This window comes from Bufo gargarizans, chromosome 6, assembly GCF_014858855.1.
Source record: "Bufo gargarizans isolate SCDJY-AF-19 chromosome 6, ASM1485885v1, whole genome shotgun sequence".
NCBI lineage: Eukaryota > Metazoa > Chordata > Amphibia > Anura > Bufonidae > Bufo > Bufo gargarizans.
In genome coordinates this window covers 307,313,917-307,331,226 of record NC_058085.1, presented here as the reverse complement: position 1 = coordinate 307,331,226, position 17,310 = coordinate 307,313,917, and the positions used below count along the sequence as shown (strand labels likewise).

Genomic DNA, 17,310 nt, shown 5'->3' with positions numbered 1-17,310 from the left:
GGAAGTAGATTCAGTTTTCAATATTCACTATCCACCGCATATAATACATACGTACAACAAAATAACCCTCGAACATCTCTTGGCCGAATAAAAAAAGTAATCTGTTACCACAATGACTGTGGAGAGGCAGGAGGTGAACCTTGTATTTCACAAAGCACACAAGTAACTTCAGTTGGTGAGAGGGAAAGAAAATAAAAAAGGGAAGAAAACTACACATACACAGCTCCACTTAAAGAAAAAAAAAAAAAAAAAAGGGAGGAGGAAGGGGGGAAAACAAAGAAAAAAAAAGCTGGAATAAAATGGGAAAGTGCCATCTTTATTTATCCTAATTTTAAGATTTAAATGTCGTTTTGACACGAAAAGGATATTTACATAACAATGCTACGTAACCTTTTCTTCAATTTTACAGTTTTTTTTTTCCTCTTTTCTTTTTCTTTTTTATTTCACTGGACAGCAGTGCCAAAAACCCGGTGGGGCAAAACAATATTGGTCAAGGAAAGAAAATAAATTGCTCCTATGTTAGGCTGACAATGCCATTTAAAAAGGTCCTTTTCAGTTTATTCAAGTTTGTCTTTTCTGTGGTTTTAATTCCCTCGATAAAAAAACAAAAAAAAAACAAAAAAAAAAAAAAGGAAAAATTAAGGAAAATATTCAGACTTTTGTAATCTGTGTAATCTGATCTTCATCAAAAGGTTCATTCTCTGGGTCAGAGTCAGTGGTGTCAGAATATCGGTAATGATCAGGTTCATTGTCACTAACATCCGGTGTCACAGAAGTGGAGCTGCTAGCCTCTGAATTTGAAGATTCTTCTACTGTTTTTGTGAAAAATAGCTTCACCTGAAATAATAAAAAAAAAAGATTAAAAAAAGTGAACACTGAGAACCGCATTCTAATATCCTAAATAGGTTCTCAGAGATGACCCCTCTCAAAATGTGGCCCCCTAATTGCTCCAGCTTAGCACCAGACAACCCCAGCAAACAGCTGACATCACTGGGGGAAGTCTCGGCCACCAGGCATTTCCCAGTCGCCAAGAGGATGGATCTTAAAGAGCACTTTGGCTATTCTGGGGGAGGCCTTGTGCAGGAAAGCCCCTTCTAGGTTTTCCTTAATCAGGCATACAGAGAGGGGTTACCTTGCGACAACTCCTGTAAAAGATATTAGGGAAATTCATGAAGACTGTTAAATGGCATCTGTCAGCAGATTTGTAGCTATGAAACGGTCTGACCTGTGGCATGTGTGCTTGGCAGGTGAAGGCATCTGTGTTGGTCCCATGTTCCTATATGCCCACATTGCTGAGAAAAATTATGTTTTAATGCAAAATGAGCCTCTAGAAGCAACAGGGGCGTTCGCCGTTGCAACTAGAGGCTAAACTCTCCCTCTATACTGTGATCGACAAGACCAGGTAGCGAAAAAGTCATCACACCTGGCCCTGCCAAAGTACAGAGGGCACGGCAGTTCCAAAGAGAGCGCAGCCTCTAGGAATAATGGCAACACCCCCATTGGTCCTAAGGGTTCATTTACATATATTAAAATTAAATTTTTCTCAGCAATGCGGACACATATGAACATAGGACCAACAGATGTCTTCAGCTGCCAAGTGCACATGTAACAGGTCAGCCAGTGTCATAGGTACAAAACTGCTGACAGATGCCCTTTAACTAAACCAACCAAAGCACGGCTTTGCTGTTGCATTTCTAAAAATGCAAGATTAATTATGATTGGTGTATATTGATATGGGCAAATTATTTTGTTGGCTTCAATCATCTGGCTAGGGCTGTACTTTGTGAATTTCTCAATTTGAGTAAGAGAAAAATAAAAACCCAATAAGACAACTTGCACAGACTTACTTTGAAGTTTGGTGAGAAGTATCTGTTGGCCTTGTCTTTGTTAGCTTTATCTAGGTCGTTTTTCGTTAATGTGAGGGTAAGATATTCCTTGTCATTGTCTGAACGTTCCGTACTATATATACCATCAAGTTCTTGTTCGCCAAGTAATGATCCATTCTCTACTTTTTCTGAATGTTCATCCGGACCGGGTACAAAGAAGGTGTTTACCCAAAAATGAAACATCTTTTCCTAAAAGAGAGAAGAAAACTATGCAATTACATACAAAAATGAACAATGTCTGCAACTGGGCAAACCTGGTGCAATTCTAGAAGAGGGGGAGATTCACATGTGGCATGTTATTCTGCCATGGATCTATCAAAATGTACATGCTTTGCGGAACAGGAAATCAGTTGAGAGACTGCCGCAAAAAGGCCTTCAAATCTGCATTCAAATGTTCCGGTGTAAGAGGCAGCAAAGCCACATATGAGTCTTCACTTAGGCCCTCGAGACGTCAGCTGCAGTTTCACAGGGTGATGTGTGGCAGGTACCCCAAGTGCGAAGGCTAGGAGCCATCCATGTCTGTGGCATATAGAAAAGTCGGGCTCACACTGGTAAAAATATTGCAGTCTGCAGCTTCTTTCTTACCCAAATGGGGTTTTTGGAAACAGATTAAGCATAAGTGTCGTGGCTGAGTCTGTTACCGGGGAGAAATGTGGTGATGGACCCTTTCCACACTGTGGAAAGCAGTCCGAGAATTTGCCAACACATGACCTCAATGGGTCTCCTGAATTTACAAAAAATAAAAATCGTTGGAATAAATGGACTTGCTCGACTCGAAACAGGACAAGTTTCCTTGGTGTGAAGTGATTATTATTATTTTTTATGTGTTCGCATGTTCAGCAACTTTTTGGGGGTATTTCACATCCTATACACATCTATACTATGATGCCATAGTGAACTAAGCTATGGACCAACAATGTTAAGCACAACACATGCATACTACATGAAAAGAGTGAGCATGTCAAACTCTGTAACTACTGGGCCTTGCAAACAAGCAATCACAACGCAAAAGTGAATGAAGGGAGAATGTGGAAAAAGCTGGAAATAGAGAAGTGGAGCAATGTCTCCCAGTCTGGAGGATTCAGTGAGACTATTAAACTATCACAATCTCTCATGCGGCAGTGACTACAGCTTCCACCAAGGGTAAAACGATGGACAGAGTTTTGATTTTTCGGACTACTTGTAGCTTTACATACAGTAGCTCATGAGGTAAACTTATCTGCTTTAAGCCATACCCAAGTAGATAAGCCCTTTATTTCCAACCTACCAGCTAAAATTTTCCAAAGACCAAAGTATGATTCAGCTAGAGGACTGCTCAGGAGAAAAAGAGTGAGGCATTCAGAAAGCTCGTCTGACAGATTCAGCATCTTGCTATATAGTTGAATACAAGAAAGCTGCAGAAGTTAAAACTGTTTAAAATATTTAACAATTCATGCAATGGAATAATAAAATTATGATCAAAGCTGTACAGTGTAAACGAGAATTTCCCTTTCTGAAGCTAATGAAAGGGAATTAGTCATTTAGCGGCAGCCGGGGAGTCAGAGGGTTTGTTTTCATTGTGGTAATATGTGGGAGACGGCTAAGAGCGCAGAGAGAGTGCTGCAGGCAAAAGGAGAATGTAGATGATCAAACTCAGAGCGCTCTCCCATACTCCAATATTGGAGACACTTGTTTCTTAAATCTCTATATGGATTAAAGCTTTCGTCAGGTCGGAGCCCTATCCCCTTTGGTATCCATATGTAAGCATGCTCCATTACATATACATACATACATACACATATACACATACATATATATATATATATATACACACATACATACATACATACACACACACACACACATACACCTCGGTGACCAGATCTATATAATCCGGCACATTGTAGGGTAAAGACGGTCATGTGTGGTTTTAGATCTTAATTCATGCACATGACGCTATTAACGTGGTTTGATATGACCTGGAGACTACAGGTCACCAGCAGAGGAATTTAGTCACGAGTCGGAGGGAACCCTTAAACTAGGGCATGGATCCATTTTGCAGCATGTGCCTGTAAGCAGGTGGTATGTCAATATTTAATCCAGGACCGGGCTGTGGAGGACCAAATATAACTGATAAGCAAATGTAATTTACACCATCAATTAGGGCTACAGGTGGCTTGATTCACATTATATGACCAAACAAAAAGAAGAGAACTCGCATGCTAAATGTGTGGACCTGTGGCTTTCCAGCTGTTGGAAACTGTCGCAGGCAGTCAGGGAACGCTGGGAGTTGTAGTTTCTCAACAGCTAGCGAGCCAGAGGATGCAGACCGCTGCTAGAGACATACAAAATGGTAAATCAGGTGAAACGTGACTAATTTCTCAGATCAACCACACACCAAATGCTGACTACTACAAAATCAATGATGCAAGTCACATATGGACCACAAACACTTGACAGCTTTGATTTGTATTTCAGTAAATGATCATATATTAGGAGCCCCCATGATTTTAAGGTTTCCATATAGTCAGGGGCAAGCAGACGTTTTTAGAACAACACTTCAAAGGGGTAGTCCTAGATTAGATCAGTATTAGTCAGTGGGGGGTCAGAGACCCGCACCCCTGCCGTTCAGCTGTGTAGTAAACGGAGCTGGTTACTGCAGCACTGCTCCAACTGAAGTGAATGGGAGCGGCACTGCAGTTATCAGCTCCATCCACAACACAGTGGATAGAGCTGTGGATTTCTGGGGCTGGAGCTACAACTATAAACAGCTAATCAGCCAGAGCGAGGGGTTTCGGACCCCCACCGACTGATAGTTTTCCTGAGAAAAAGCCACCAATACTAAAGATTTTGGCCAAAGGGTTTTGCCTCGGCCTCACCAATGTTTACCAGTATGGCCTCTACACAGTAGCTTCCCGCCGTTCTCATAGGCCCACTTCCAGGAAGTTTCTGCACATATGGCCAGAGAATGCAAAGTAATTCCATAGGAGCAAGCAGCCTGGGGGACCCGGCTTCAAATACAGTCCCCATTTACATGGCCTTGGACTGCATTGGACTAAAAAATGTGTACTAAAGAGCAACAAAGAAATTGGGTTGGAGACAGAAATCTCATTACACAGGGCAGAAGTGTACGGTCAGGAAGGCTTATTGAGCTATAGAAGTTTCTCCAACACGTCAGAAGGGGGTGGAGATAGGGCAGATGAAAATAAATGGTAGAAGTCATCTTACACTGGAGAGAAGCTGAAAGACAATTCACAAACCTTTTTCATCATCTTGTTCTGTTTGTGGAAAAACTCAACCTTTATGTCCCCACAAACAGGAAGAGGCTGTGGGAAATCAAAATACATGTACTTCTCCTCGCGCCTTGTGGGTCCTGTGGAGGATGTAAAGATCTTAACCTTCAGCTGATAGATGACAAACTGGGGATCTAAAAGGCAATAAAAAAAAATAAAAAAAAACACATACGGTAAGTAACAATCATGTCTTGTCAATGCCATACTAAGCCACAAACATTGGGGGCCACGTTGTGAGCCTGAACCAATTCCAAGGGCCTAAAATAAAACTTAAAGGGGTATTACCAACTGAAATACTATTTTTATGGCATATTGAACATACAGTATGTATCATAAATGTCTAGTTACACTTCCAGGACTCCCATCTAATGGGAAAATACATGAAAGATACATTTGAGCAGTCACAAGACATACACATACATGTCTGTTACCAGATGGTTGAGGGCCGCACAGAATGGTATTGAGGGCCGCATGTGGCCCCCGGGCCGCAGGTTGTGCACCCCTGCTCTAGACAGTGTCCATATTGCTTCCATTGCTGGCTGGATTCTTTTTTCCATCACAATATACACTGTTCGTTTCCATGGTTGTGACCACCCTGCAATCCAGCAGCTGTGGCCGTGCTTCCAGATTATGGGAAAAATCACCAGCCTATGGTGAGGTGGAGCACAGCATCGAGGGGATACTTCAAGATACTGATTTAAAGCAAGCATTGTTTTACATCAGTATGGTTCCTCTTCTAAGGCTACTTTCACACTTGCGTCAGAGTGATCCGGCAAGCAGTTCCGTCGCCAGAACGTATGCAAACTGATGGTGTTTGTAGAACTGATCAGGATCCTGGTCAGTCTGAAAAATGCATTGAAATGCCGGATCCGTCTTTCTGGCGTCATCCGTAAAAACGGACCCGGCATTTATTTATTTTTTTCAGTCTGCGCATGCGCAGTCTGGATCCAGCATTCCAGTATTTTGAAATGGAAAAAAAATGACGGCTCCAGCATTCAAGCAAGTCTTCCGTTTTTTGGGCCGGAGATAAAACCGTAGCATGCTGCGGTTTTATCTTTTGCCTGATCAGTCAAAAAAGACTAAACTGAAGACATCCTGAACAGATTGCTCTCCATTCAGAACGCATTAGGATAAAACTGATCAGTCGTTTTCTGGAACTCTATGCCGGAAAAGAAAAACGCAAGTGTGAAAGTACCCTTATAGGATGAATCAATGCGTATACATTTTATAATATGGCGATAACTGTTTAAAGGGTGGGTCCCACAAAGTGTTGACTGACCTAAAGCAACCCAAGTGGAAATAGCATGGAAGTGTCACCGAACAGCTGGGTCAGGCTAGTCCCACACCTGCAGCAAAGCTATCCGGCAGAGGAACAGCTGGCTGGAGTTCACTGTATCTGGCCTACCTGGATATATATTGCATGGGTTCCGGCGGGGATTCGACCCGTTTCCAGCACTCATGACTGAATTTGGGCAGATCCCATTATAGTCCAGATACTGTCAAATCTGACGAAACAGCCTTTTGGATAACTTTACCATAGGTGTGGAACTATCCTAATGGAGACCTATTTTTGATTAACCCAACACTCCAACTATCAGAACTTCATATATAAAAAAAAAAAAGTAATAATATAACTTTAACCCTCTCTAAACAGCTTATGATTCACGAGGGCTTCCTTAATTATCAGAAGTTAACGTAGGAACTCCACTTAATCAGCACATAAATATTCAGAAACCTTCAGGGCTGGGGGAAGTCACACCATTCAGGTGCACAAAACCAAAATGCCTCAGATATTCAGAACAGGAAGGGTGGAGGCAGAAAACCCACAGCACAGTAAAACCCAGAAGAAAAAAAAAAAAAAAACACACCTCAGAGGTGTGCAAAATTGGGACAATATTACAGAACTGGTCTGTAAGCCTTCAACCAACAAGAAATAAAGGGTTTTTCTACAACAATCTCTAATGAACAAAGCCTTTCACACATTTCACTACTCTGCAACACCATAAGGGCTCATGCACAGAAACGTGTGCCAGCTGGGCCTATGCTGCGGCCCGCAATGCACAGGCACTGACCGTGGGGCTGTTATATGCGGACGCAGGAGCCATTCACTTTAGTGTCCGAGGCACGGATAGTAAACCCACGGAAGCACTCCATATTGACTCTGTTCCGCACCACACCTACCAGATTGCGGACCCATTCAAGTGAATAGGCCTGCATTCATGATACAGTGTGCACACTGCTGTTTGTGGGCCACAATACGGGAACGGCTGGGCAATGGCTGTGTGCGTGAACCCTAAGAGACAGGTAGGTTACCGCTGGACACCTACTTATGTCATTATGTATACACTTGGAAATAAAACAGATTTGCAATTAGTTTCATTTAACAATCTTCCATGCCATAAATGTAAAACTCCTTTTTAGGACTCCTGCACACGAATATGCGCGCCCCGTGGCCGTGCTGCGGCCTGCAAGTTGCTGGCTGCAATGCACGAACACTGACCGTGGGGCAGCCACAGCGGATCGCTGACCCATTTACTTTAATAGGTCCGTGATCTGCCAGTCCGCAAAAAGATAGGACATGTTCCATCTTTTTGCGGAATGGAAGTACGGGACGAAAGCACTCCGTGGTGCTTCTGTAGAGTTCCGTTCCCTGCTTTCGCCCCACACCATTGCGCCTATCCTGATTGGTGGACCCGTTGAAGTGAATGGGTCCCCATCCATGATGCGGAATGCACACGGAACGGTGCCTATGTAGTGAGGATCTGCAATATGGCAACGGGAAGCACACGTTCGTGTGCAGGAGGCCTTACTCATTATCTGGAAGACTCTTTCCTTTCTGTTGGTGGGCAGCAACTTTAGCACCTGCATCTCCCAGAATGCTCTGCTCTCGTTAAGCCCTCACTTGCATAGAAAACAGTCCCTCAGATACATATGGTATGTAATGACACATGTGGCAATATCACTGTCATGAGGAGGGGTATAAGTACCTGATGCTCCTAGCATTAATTAATGCTGAGAGCATCAGATAGTAAGTACACAATCGGCAGCTGTGAGGAAGGCCCGGGGAGCCCACCAGGAAATTTCCCAGTAGGGTTCATGGCCAGTCCACCCCTGGGGCAGGCACATTATAAGATCACTACGATAACACACAGTGGGGAAGGAAGGGAGTGGGGACACTACTGAGCATATCTGTCCATTACTGAATGCATCAAGTGGTGGAAAAAAAATAAAAATAAACCCTAAAGAGGAAAACGTAAAAGATTTATATTTTTTCAAAAGTAATATATATATTGCATGTACATTACGATACTCCCCTTGAAATGCATTGCTCATTGCATAGTACAATTTTACACAGGAAAACCTGTAACTTCTGCATCCTGTATGCATATCCTAACCCTGTGACCTCACTATACAAACTCTTGAATTTTCTTGCAGCGTTTTCTGACAAACGTCAAATTTGCTTCCACTCAGTAACACGATGGGCGACCAAACAAGCATCAAGTCCCTGTGAGGAACCTCTGCCACAGCACTGTGCCCAGAAATATCATGAGATGCTCCACCACTACCAGAAAAAGGGCATTGTGCAACGCAAGCAATGAGACAAACGGTCATACTTACTGCAAGTGCCTCCACTGAACATTGGAATCGTTTCAAACATCATCTTGTGAAACAGCAGGGCCACTGGTCGATAATCCAAATTTTTTTTTAACAAGTAGCTGTAGTAATAGACATAGCGCCTTTGGCTGGGAATTGTCACACCCTAAATATAGAGAAGGACGATTTTAACACATTTGAGCGCGCATTCACAGTCAGTAAAGGTACAGACAATGTGCACAGCAGGCTTTTCATTCTTTTGTGCTTGGCTGGTTTCTTTTACTAGTCAAATCACAGCTTAATATTCTTACCTCAGATATGTCCACACACAGGTATACTGCAGGCAATTTGTCAAAAAGGGGCCACATGAACCTCCCCCCCCCCCCCCCCCCCAAGCTTTTTCAGTCTAACATTGGCACCTAACAGATGTTATTTTATAAAGATTGGGATCTGTCATCCACGTGGATTTAGGCGGCTGGACCAGCACAATTCCACTCACCTTTTTGTCCCGGGTCCGTACTTCTCCGTAAAAATCTAATGCTTCTTGTGCCTTGATAAACTTGCCTCGATGTAGCAAATAAGCACAGATCATAACTCCTGTACGTCCTTTGCCAGCTTTACAGTGGATTGCTGCTACATTGTCATTTTCACTTAGCCATTGGTCAAGATCTTCACAAAATGGTTTGATTAGTTCTAACTGTGGTGGATTGTGGTCTTCAAAAGGATACTGTGCAACTGCAATTAAAAATAAAAATAACAAAAGGCATGCAGGTAAACTAATTACACGTAGAAATATCTTCACTATATATGTCAAATCTGATAAAATGGTACATGTGAAGAGCTGTCATGGGTGAAGACTGACATTGGCCCCACACAGATTTCCAGAAAGAAACGGATCTGCAGAACATTCAAACCATTACAGCACTGCTCAGATTTCTGAAACTGGAAACATGTCTAAAAGGGCGCTAATTTTCAAGGCATAAATTAAAAGACAAACCATGCAATGTATCTCATCAGTCTCCCTGAGAGATCAGGTTTCATATGTTCCATATAGAAGTCAGAGAGAAGAGGGTTAGGAGGAGGAAGCAGCTGCAGTGAGAGAGGAACAGAGACGCAGCCGATTCCACTGTCTCACCCCAATACTGGATTCACAGCTACACTCACTATAATGTTCTCCATCCTGCGATGAAGATGTGCTACAAAGGAGGGGAGGACGATCTACACCGAGGTAGACTTACTAATCCCATGGATAGCATAACCTTGGACAGGCTACCTAGTCATGCACCAAATGTATTACACGAGCTGAGGCTTTAAAATTTGGTGTATGGTTAAATAATTTTGTCTCACTTGATACCAACTATCAGTTGGCTCAATTTGAAACAGAATTTTACACAAGAATTGCATAGCAAAATGTTGCATCTTAGGCCACAGCCAAACCCCTTTTTCACTAAGCTATGCCCCTGGACAAGCTAGGTGCAATGTATTTTCTAAAACTAGATGCCTTAAAATTTGGTGCAATTTACGACAATATCTGGGCACACTCATATTAGTAAATGTGGTCATTGTGTGTTAATCCTGCCCAAAGAGATTGCACAGAACTCCAAAATGTCTTCCATTAGCTTTGGTAGAAAGGATTTTTGGGTTTTCCCCATATTTCTGGCCTATGCTCAGGGCAGGTCATGAATATCAGATCAGTGGAGTCAGACAACCCTGCAAGTCAGCTGTGTGAAGAGAAAGCATCGCTCGTGCAGCGCCGATTACCTGCCCAGTCTACATCTCAGCAGTAAGCAGGTGTAATTACAGAGCGCTGCGTTCTCTTCATACAGCTGATTGGCATGGTGCTGATCCTAAGGATAGGTAATCAATATCAGAACAGCAGAGTCCGACACCTAGATGCAAAGTAGCAGGTGTAGTTACACTCTGTCCCATCCAAGTGAATGGGAAAGCGGAGTTGTAATTACACTGCTACAATGTCAACTGTCAGCAGGTAAACAGTTAAGAGAAGGAACAGAAGCTGCATTCTCTTCATACAGCTGATCGGCAGGGATGCCGAAAGTTGGACCTCAGACAATCTGATATTGATGACTTAGGCCTCATGCACACAAACGTTGTTTGGGTCGGCTTCAGAGCTGCATATTTTAGCGGCTGGGATGCAGACCTATGGTATTCACTTTAATGGGGCCAAAAAAGACGAGGAAGAGACGTGTGCTGTCCACATCCGTACCTCGGTTCTGCTGTCATGTGGGAAAATAATTAAAACAAAAATTTAAAAAATATAGAAGATGTCCTATTCTCGTAGACCTTCCGTTCTGCAAACAACCAGTATCCGTGTTTTGCGGTACGGTTGTGTGCATGAGGCCTTATCCTGAGGATATATCATCAATATGGGGATAGCAGAAAAAACCCTTGAAGATCTCTAGAGCATGTTTATTGATATTCAGTCTGTAAAGCCAGACCTTGCAGTATGAAGGGGGGCTATGTAGTACGGCTCTGTTCTCACTCTGCTTTTCGCTACATTATTTTGTTACCTTCTTTTTTAAAGGGAAACATTAGTGAAAAATGGTTCCATTAATGAAAACTTTAGTCAATCAGATTTCTCTGAAGGCAAACGGTATCAATGTGCAATGAGCCATTGCATCAGATTCCTGGTTGAGAACGCAGAAAAGGAAAAGCTGTCCAATCAATGAAGAGTGTGACTAATGTATAAACCATTTTGTCACAAGGTCACTTACCTCTGCAGCTAAATTTGTTGGTATCATAATGTCTTTCAGCACATCTACAAGTGAAGCAGATACAGGTTAGAGCCAAGGACATTTACATTTTAAGATGTCAGATCCCCATACAGTGGACATGCCCGTCTCTACCAATACCAGCAAACAATCATCAAAATCCAATAAGGCTCCATTTCAGCAAGATTTCTCAATCTGTAACTCAAACTAAATCTACTTCGTAACAAAAGAATGTCTAATTATTTCCAATTCCTATTTGAAGCCTGCTCATGTCGAGCACATTATTCTGCATTATTTAAAGAGATATGCAATTAAGACCTCAGCCATTGATCTTGGACAGCTCTCAGAGTGCAAAAGCCTTGTGATGTCATTATTGGCAAAGCTCCTTAAGAGGACAATACACTCCAGACTGACGGCTTTGGGAAATGGACTGTGGACGACATGTCTGCCCATTGTTAGATAATGTCTTAAAGTGGAGTTCAGACACCTCAAGACGAAGCCTAGTTAAAGGGGAAAGTCTCATTCATGACAAAGAAAGCATAACTAATTCTAATCATCGCTAAACCTAGCACAAAGCTAAAACACTTCTGCATCCAGGGGATGTACCTGAAAATTACATTTAAAAATTGGGATATATTATAAAATCTATATCAGACACAGACAGCGGCTCATTGCTCACTTGACAGCTTTGCTGTATAGACTGGGACAAAATGAGCAGTCATCTCATTATCTTTAGACACCAGTCAAGTTAATTACAGCTCTACTGTACTGCTGGAGACCAAAATAGTAAAGGCTCCTTCACTTTCAATAGATGTCAGCCAAAAGTTCATTCAGCCGACAGCTATCCCTCCCAACGTGTACTCAGCTGTGTGTGAATTTGTTCCTAATGGGGAGAACAGGGGAAGCCATTGCCAGATACCTTAGCTTCCCTAAGAAAGAAAAAAATAAAAAATAAATAAGGTGTGGCCGTTTAAAGAGGACTTTTCACCAGTTTTTACTTTATAAAAGCAGTACTTCACACTGTGGCCCATGTTCCCTAGATGTCATATCGCTAATTTTCTTCATGATATGCTCCTCCGTTGCGCCCCTCGTTCTGTTTAGGCGCCCTGTATGCTAATTAATAGCATTGGAACAGGGAGGAGGAGACATCAGCTTTTCTCAGTGGGCGTCTCTTCTCCCTGGCTGTGGTGCTGTCCAATCACAGCGGAGCACCCCACAGGGAGAAGGGGAGCTGTTTTTTCTCCCTGTGACGTGCTCCGCTGTGATTGGACAGCACCACAGCCAGGGAGAAGAGACGCCCACTGAGAAAAGCTGATGTCTCCTCCTCCCTGTTCCAATGTTATTAATTAGCATACAGGGCGCCTAAACAGAACGAGGGGCGCAACGGAGGAGCATATCATGAAAAAAATTAGCGATATGACATCTAGGGAACATGGGCCACAGTGTGAAGTATTGCTTTTATAAAGTAAAAACTGGTGAAAAGTACTCTTTAAATTTAAAAGGATTGTCTCACAAAAAAATATTCTACATTTTTCAAACCAGCACCTGGATCTTAGTTATTAAATAAAATGTATCTGTATAGAGCCACCTGCTGTTTGTTTTTCCCCCTCATTTCTTTGTTCGGCTCACTGAGAGGGTCGCACATGCTCCGTTTCATCCTTCAACTGAGCTGTCAGAGGGAGAGAGCGGCAGCAGAATGGCCACGCTCCCTGAGCTGTCAGCTTGGAATAAATCTAGCAGAGCAATTGGAGAAATGAATAGGGAGATCTCTGGATCCATGTGAGGTACAGAGCTGGTTCTAGCTTTTCAGAAAGAGATTGTCATGTACTATATGATGTCCAATTTTAATTTTTTACATTAATCACGGGATAACGTCTTTAACATGCCTGAACCAGCATCAATTCTCTACTACTGACAAAGTGGTTTCCTGGTACTTAGATATTAAAGGGGGTTATCCAAGATTATTAAATGCTCCATATGCCCGGGCCCTTTACAATGAATATACTTAGGGTACTTTCACATTAGTGGCAGGGGACTCCAGCAGGTAAACAGCTTGTCTGATCCGTCCTGCCGCTAGTTCACGCGTGCCCCTGGAATTCCGCTCCATCCCCATTGACTATGATGGGGCGAAGTTCTGGCAGCTGCACGGTAGCGCATGGCGAGAGGCAGACGGATCAGAAGTACTGCATGCACGTTGCTCCTGGTCCCTGTATCGACGCTTATCCCTATGGCTGGGAGGGGGGGGGGTCTGGGTTGAAGCAGTCAATGGCAGGCGGGGATGAGCCTCCCTAGCATCGCGGGTGACATTAGGGAGGCTTGTCCCCGTCACTGGCTGCTCCCTGACGCCGGATGTTTTCATCTGCACAAGGGGAGCAGCAGTGCGGGGACCAGGAGCGGCGCAGAGAGCATGAAGTCAGGTAAGTATATTTATTGTGAGGGGCCTTTAATAATCTTGGATAACCCCTTTAATGGCTTATCAGGATAGGTCATCAATATCATCCCCCGACTATCAGCTGCTTAAGACAGGCATTGGTGACGGAAGTAATACAGTGGATAGAAGGCTCCATCCACTGTATAGTTTATGGTGTGCTGCAGCTCAATTCCTATTCACTTAAATGGAAGCTGAGCTGCAGTAATCGATACAGTAGCAGCACAATGGATGGACGCTTGAGGTCCCAGATCTGCCCGCTGTATAGCTTCTGCCACCGGCAGCTGATGAGTAGGGATGCCAGATGTCGTACCCCTCCCCCCACCAGTCTAATATTGATGACCTCTCAAGAATAGGCCATTAATATCCAAGTACCAAAAACCCTTTTAAATAAAAACATAAAAAAGTTAGACATTCCCTTTAAAGGGACACTGACAGGCCCAATAAGCATATTTAGGCATATATATATATATATATATATATATATACATATATATATATATATATATACAGTAAAGGTCTTCTAAAGTGTATTAACATCATCTAAGTATCCCCCCTGTCCACCTTATAAATACAGTAAACTGAAGTTTTATAACCTGCTTGAATTGTCTTCAATCTGCTCAAGGGGCGGCGTTTCATCTCCACTTGCGCCCAGCCAGCCTCGCCCCAACTGCCGGTTTGAAGCGCCGCCCAGCTCATCAATATTCACTTTGCTGGGCGGCTTCTGCTGTCCCCGCTCTGAAGCGATGCGCTGAACAGTGCCAGGTGCATGCGCATAATGCAGAGGCTGAAGCGGCCTCTAAGATGCAGACTGTACGCAGGCGCGATGTGATCCCGGCCAGTGAGGGTGCCGGGCGCATGCGCTGAAGATGAGATGGAGGCCGATGCCCATAGGATTGTATTGGGCATGCGCCGGATTTTGTGAAGTCGGGGACAGTAGTAGCCGCCCAGCGAAGTGAATATTGATGAGCTGGGCGGCGCTTCAAAACGGCAGTTCAGGAGAGGCTGGCCTGTACTGTCATATACATACCTAAATATGCTTATTGGGCCTGTCAGTGTCCCTTTAAATCCTTGCAGGCATCCAAGCTTTGAAAAGTTGCTTCTACCACAGCTACAGACGAAGCAACTCAAATCAGTGATGCCATGTTTATTTTTTTGTACCCAGTCCTCTAATATCCTTGGGTACATTTACAACGATCAACTATGGTGCAGAACTTCCCGTTAGGGAAATCCAACAGTGCGTTTCTCTGAATACTGGCGCCAAAATGGGCAGGTTGTGGTGGCATTGCTACGGAGAAGCAGCTGCTTTCAACATTTGCATTGCAAAGGTAGAGAGCCGCGAGTGAAACCTGGAGCATAAACTAGACTTGCTATGGATTAAAAATTTACAATGCAAGTCGGATTTAAAAATAAATAAATAAAAAATTTGAAGATATGCGTCATACAAATCATTTATGGCCCATGTGGATGGACCCTTAGAGATTTGGGGTGTGTCAAACACCAGAATTGGTATTTACTGATGCACACCCACCCTAAAGTACAGACTATGCCAAATCTATACCAGCACTAAAGCGGTGGTGGCTCATCCTTGTGGCTCACAAGACTGCTTCCCAAGTCAACAAGCCGAGAGGCACTGGCTATATATTTTATTCCCAATTCAACACGTGGTCACAGGCCATGGAGTGGGCAAGCATCCAAGTCGTTTAAAAGTAGATCATGTAACATGAAAGCCTGCCAAAATTCCATCTAACCTCATCACTCCACCACCGCGACACAACTCTCCATTAGGCCCCTCTAACTAATTGTTTCAGGCATGCAAGTCTGTAAAACAATACCCAACCTCTGGGTCTGCGGAAATCTACAGGCAGAAACTTTTAACCAAAATGCTATCATTTCAACTCAAGGCAACAGCAGAGTATACTTACAGATTGTAGATCTTGTAATGGTTTTTATGCTTGGAGTCCAAAAACCTTGAAAATAATTCAGAGAAAAGCACTGTAAGTAGCAGAAAAAGCCGATCTTAGAGACCACGCGTCTAAACTACTGTATGCAGCAGAGGAAGACAGTAAAACATCTAAAAGGTTTTTATATTCATTTTTTAGCAGTTTTACCCTTAGAGGACCTTTCATCCGTTTATACTTTCTAAAATACAGTACTGGCACAGTAGGCCAAGATTAGGACATGTGGTATCGCTACTTTTTTTCCCTCATACATTGCTCCGTTGGGGCGCTGTGCCCCCTTCTGTTTTGCAGTCCTGTACGCTGATGAATAGCATCGGTACAGGGAGGAGGAGACTGGCGCGTTTCTCAGGGGGCGTCTTTCTCCCTGGCTGTGGCGATGTCCAATAACCGCCAACTGCATCACAGCGATTTGCAAAAACAGCTCACCTTTACTCCGCTGCAACTGGACCGCGCCACAGCCAGGGAGAAGGGGACGCCCCCCTGAGAAACGCAGCAGTCTCCTCCTCCCTGTACCGATGCTATTCATTAGCATACAAGACGTCAAAACAGAAGGGGGCACAGCGCCCCAACGGAGGAGAATATGAGAAAAAAAATAGTGATATGACATCTAATCTTGGCCTACAGTGCCAGGTATTGATTTCAGAAATTATAAACTGATGAAAGCTCCTTCCTAACATTATCAAATATACTTCTTATGTTTACCCTTCTTAAAAGGGGTTTTCCAGGAATACACAATTTCTAACAGCCAAACTCCCCCACTGAAAGGGCCATACTTTCCTGCACCTCCATCTTGCCTTCCAGGGTTTGCCTTCTTCCTTCTAGTCATCTGATCCTCTTCAGCCAAGCACTGGTTCAGCAGTGACGCATCTCTTGTGGAAACATCACTGAGGATGGCTGAGGAGGATCAGGTGACCAAACCGGGGAGGAAGAAAACCAATCCCAGACCAGAAGATCGCGGTACAGGAGTATGCATAGGAACACAGAGTGGCATGGAGCATGCATGAGCGTTTCAGTAGGGGGGGGCGAACTGTAAGTACCTGTTTTTGTGGGATTTTTATACTGATGGCCTATCCTTAGGAAGAGAAATCCAAGTCCTACCAATAACATTGTTTACCTATTCAAAATGAGAGGCCAACAATCTAAAAATTTTGAGAGCCCCTTTAACAGGCACCAGGCAGAATAATATACACAATTCCACAAAATGCATTATCAAACACACAAGATTCAATTCAGCAAATGTTTTATAAATAATTCCCATGTCAGATTTAAAGGGAATGCGTCAGTCTAATTTTAGACTATTTAAAGCAGGCTTGCGCAACCTGCGGCCCCTCCAGCTGTTGCAAAACTACAACTCCCAGCATGCCCGAACAGCCTACAGCAGGGCATTGTGGGAGTTGTAGTTTTGCAACAGCTGGAGGGCCGCAGGTTGCGCATGCTTGA

The 17,310-nt window shown here is 43.5% G+C and overlaps 1 protein-coding gene across 1 annotated transcript in view; it reads right to left on the bottom strand.

Annotated features, from left to right (window-relative positions):
• Positions 1–295: 295 nt before the first annotated feature.
• The window catches only part of PTEN (phosphatase and tensin homolog), a 47,463-nt gene continuing 30,448 nt past the window's right edge, over positions 296–17,310 (bottom strand). Inside the window, exons 3-9 of the mRNA XM_044298409.1 lie at positions 15,835–15,879; positions 11,485–11,528; positions 9,252–9,487; positions 8,777–8,918; positions 5,126–5,292; positions 1,848–2,075; positions 296–837 (exon numbers count right to left, since the gene is read on the bottom strand). Coding sequence (XP_044154344.1) covers positions 652–837; positions 1,848–2,075; positions 5,126–5,292; positions 8,777–8,918; positions 9,252–9,487; positions 11,485–11,528; positions 15,835–15,879 — 1,048 coding nt within the window. The 3' untranslated portion in view covers positions 296–651. The remainder of the gene's footprint in view (positions 838–1,847; positions 2,076–5,125; positions 5,293–8,776; positions 8,919–9,251; positions 9,488–11,484; positions 11,529–15,834; positions 15,880–17,310) is intronic.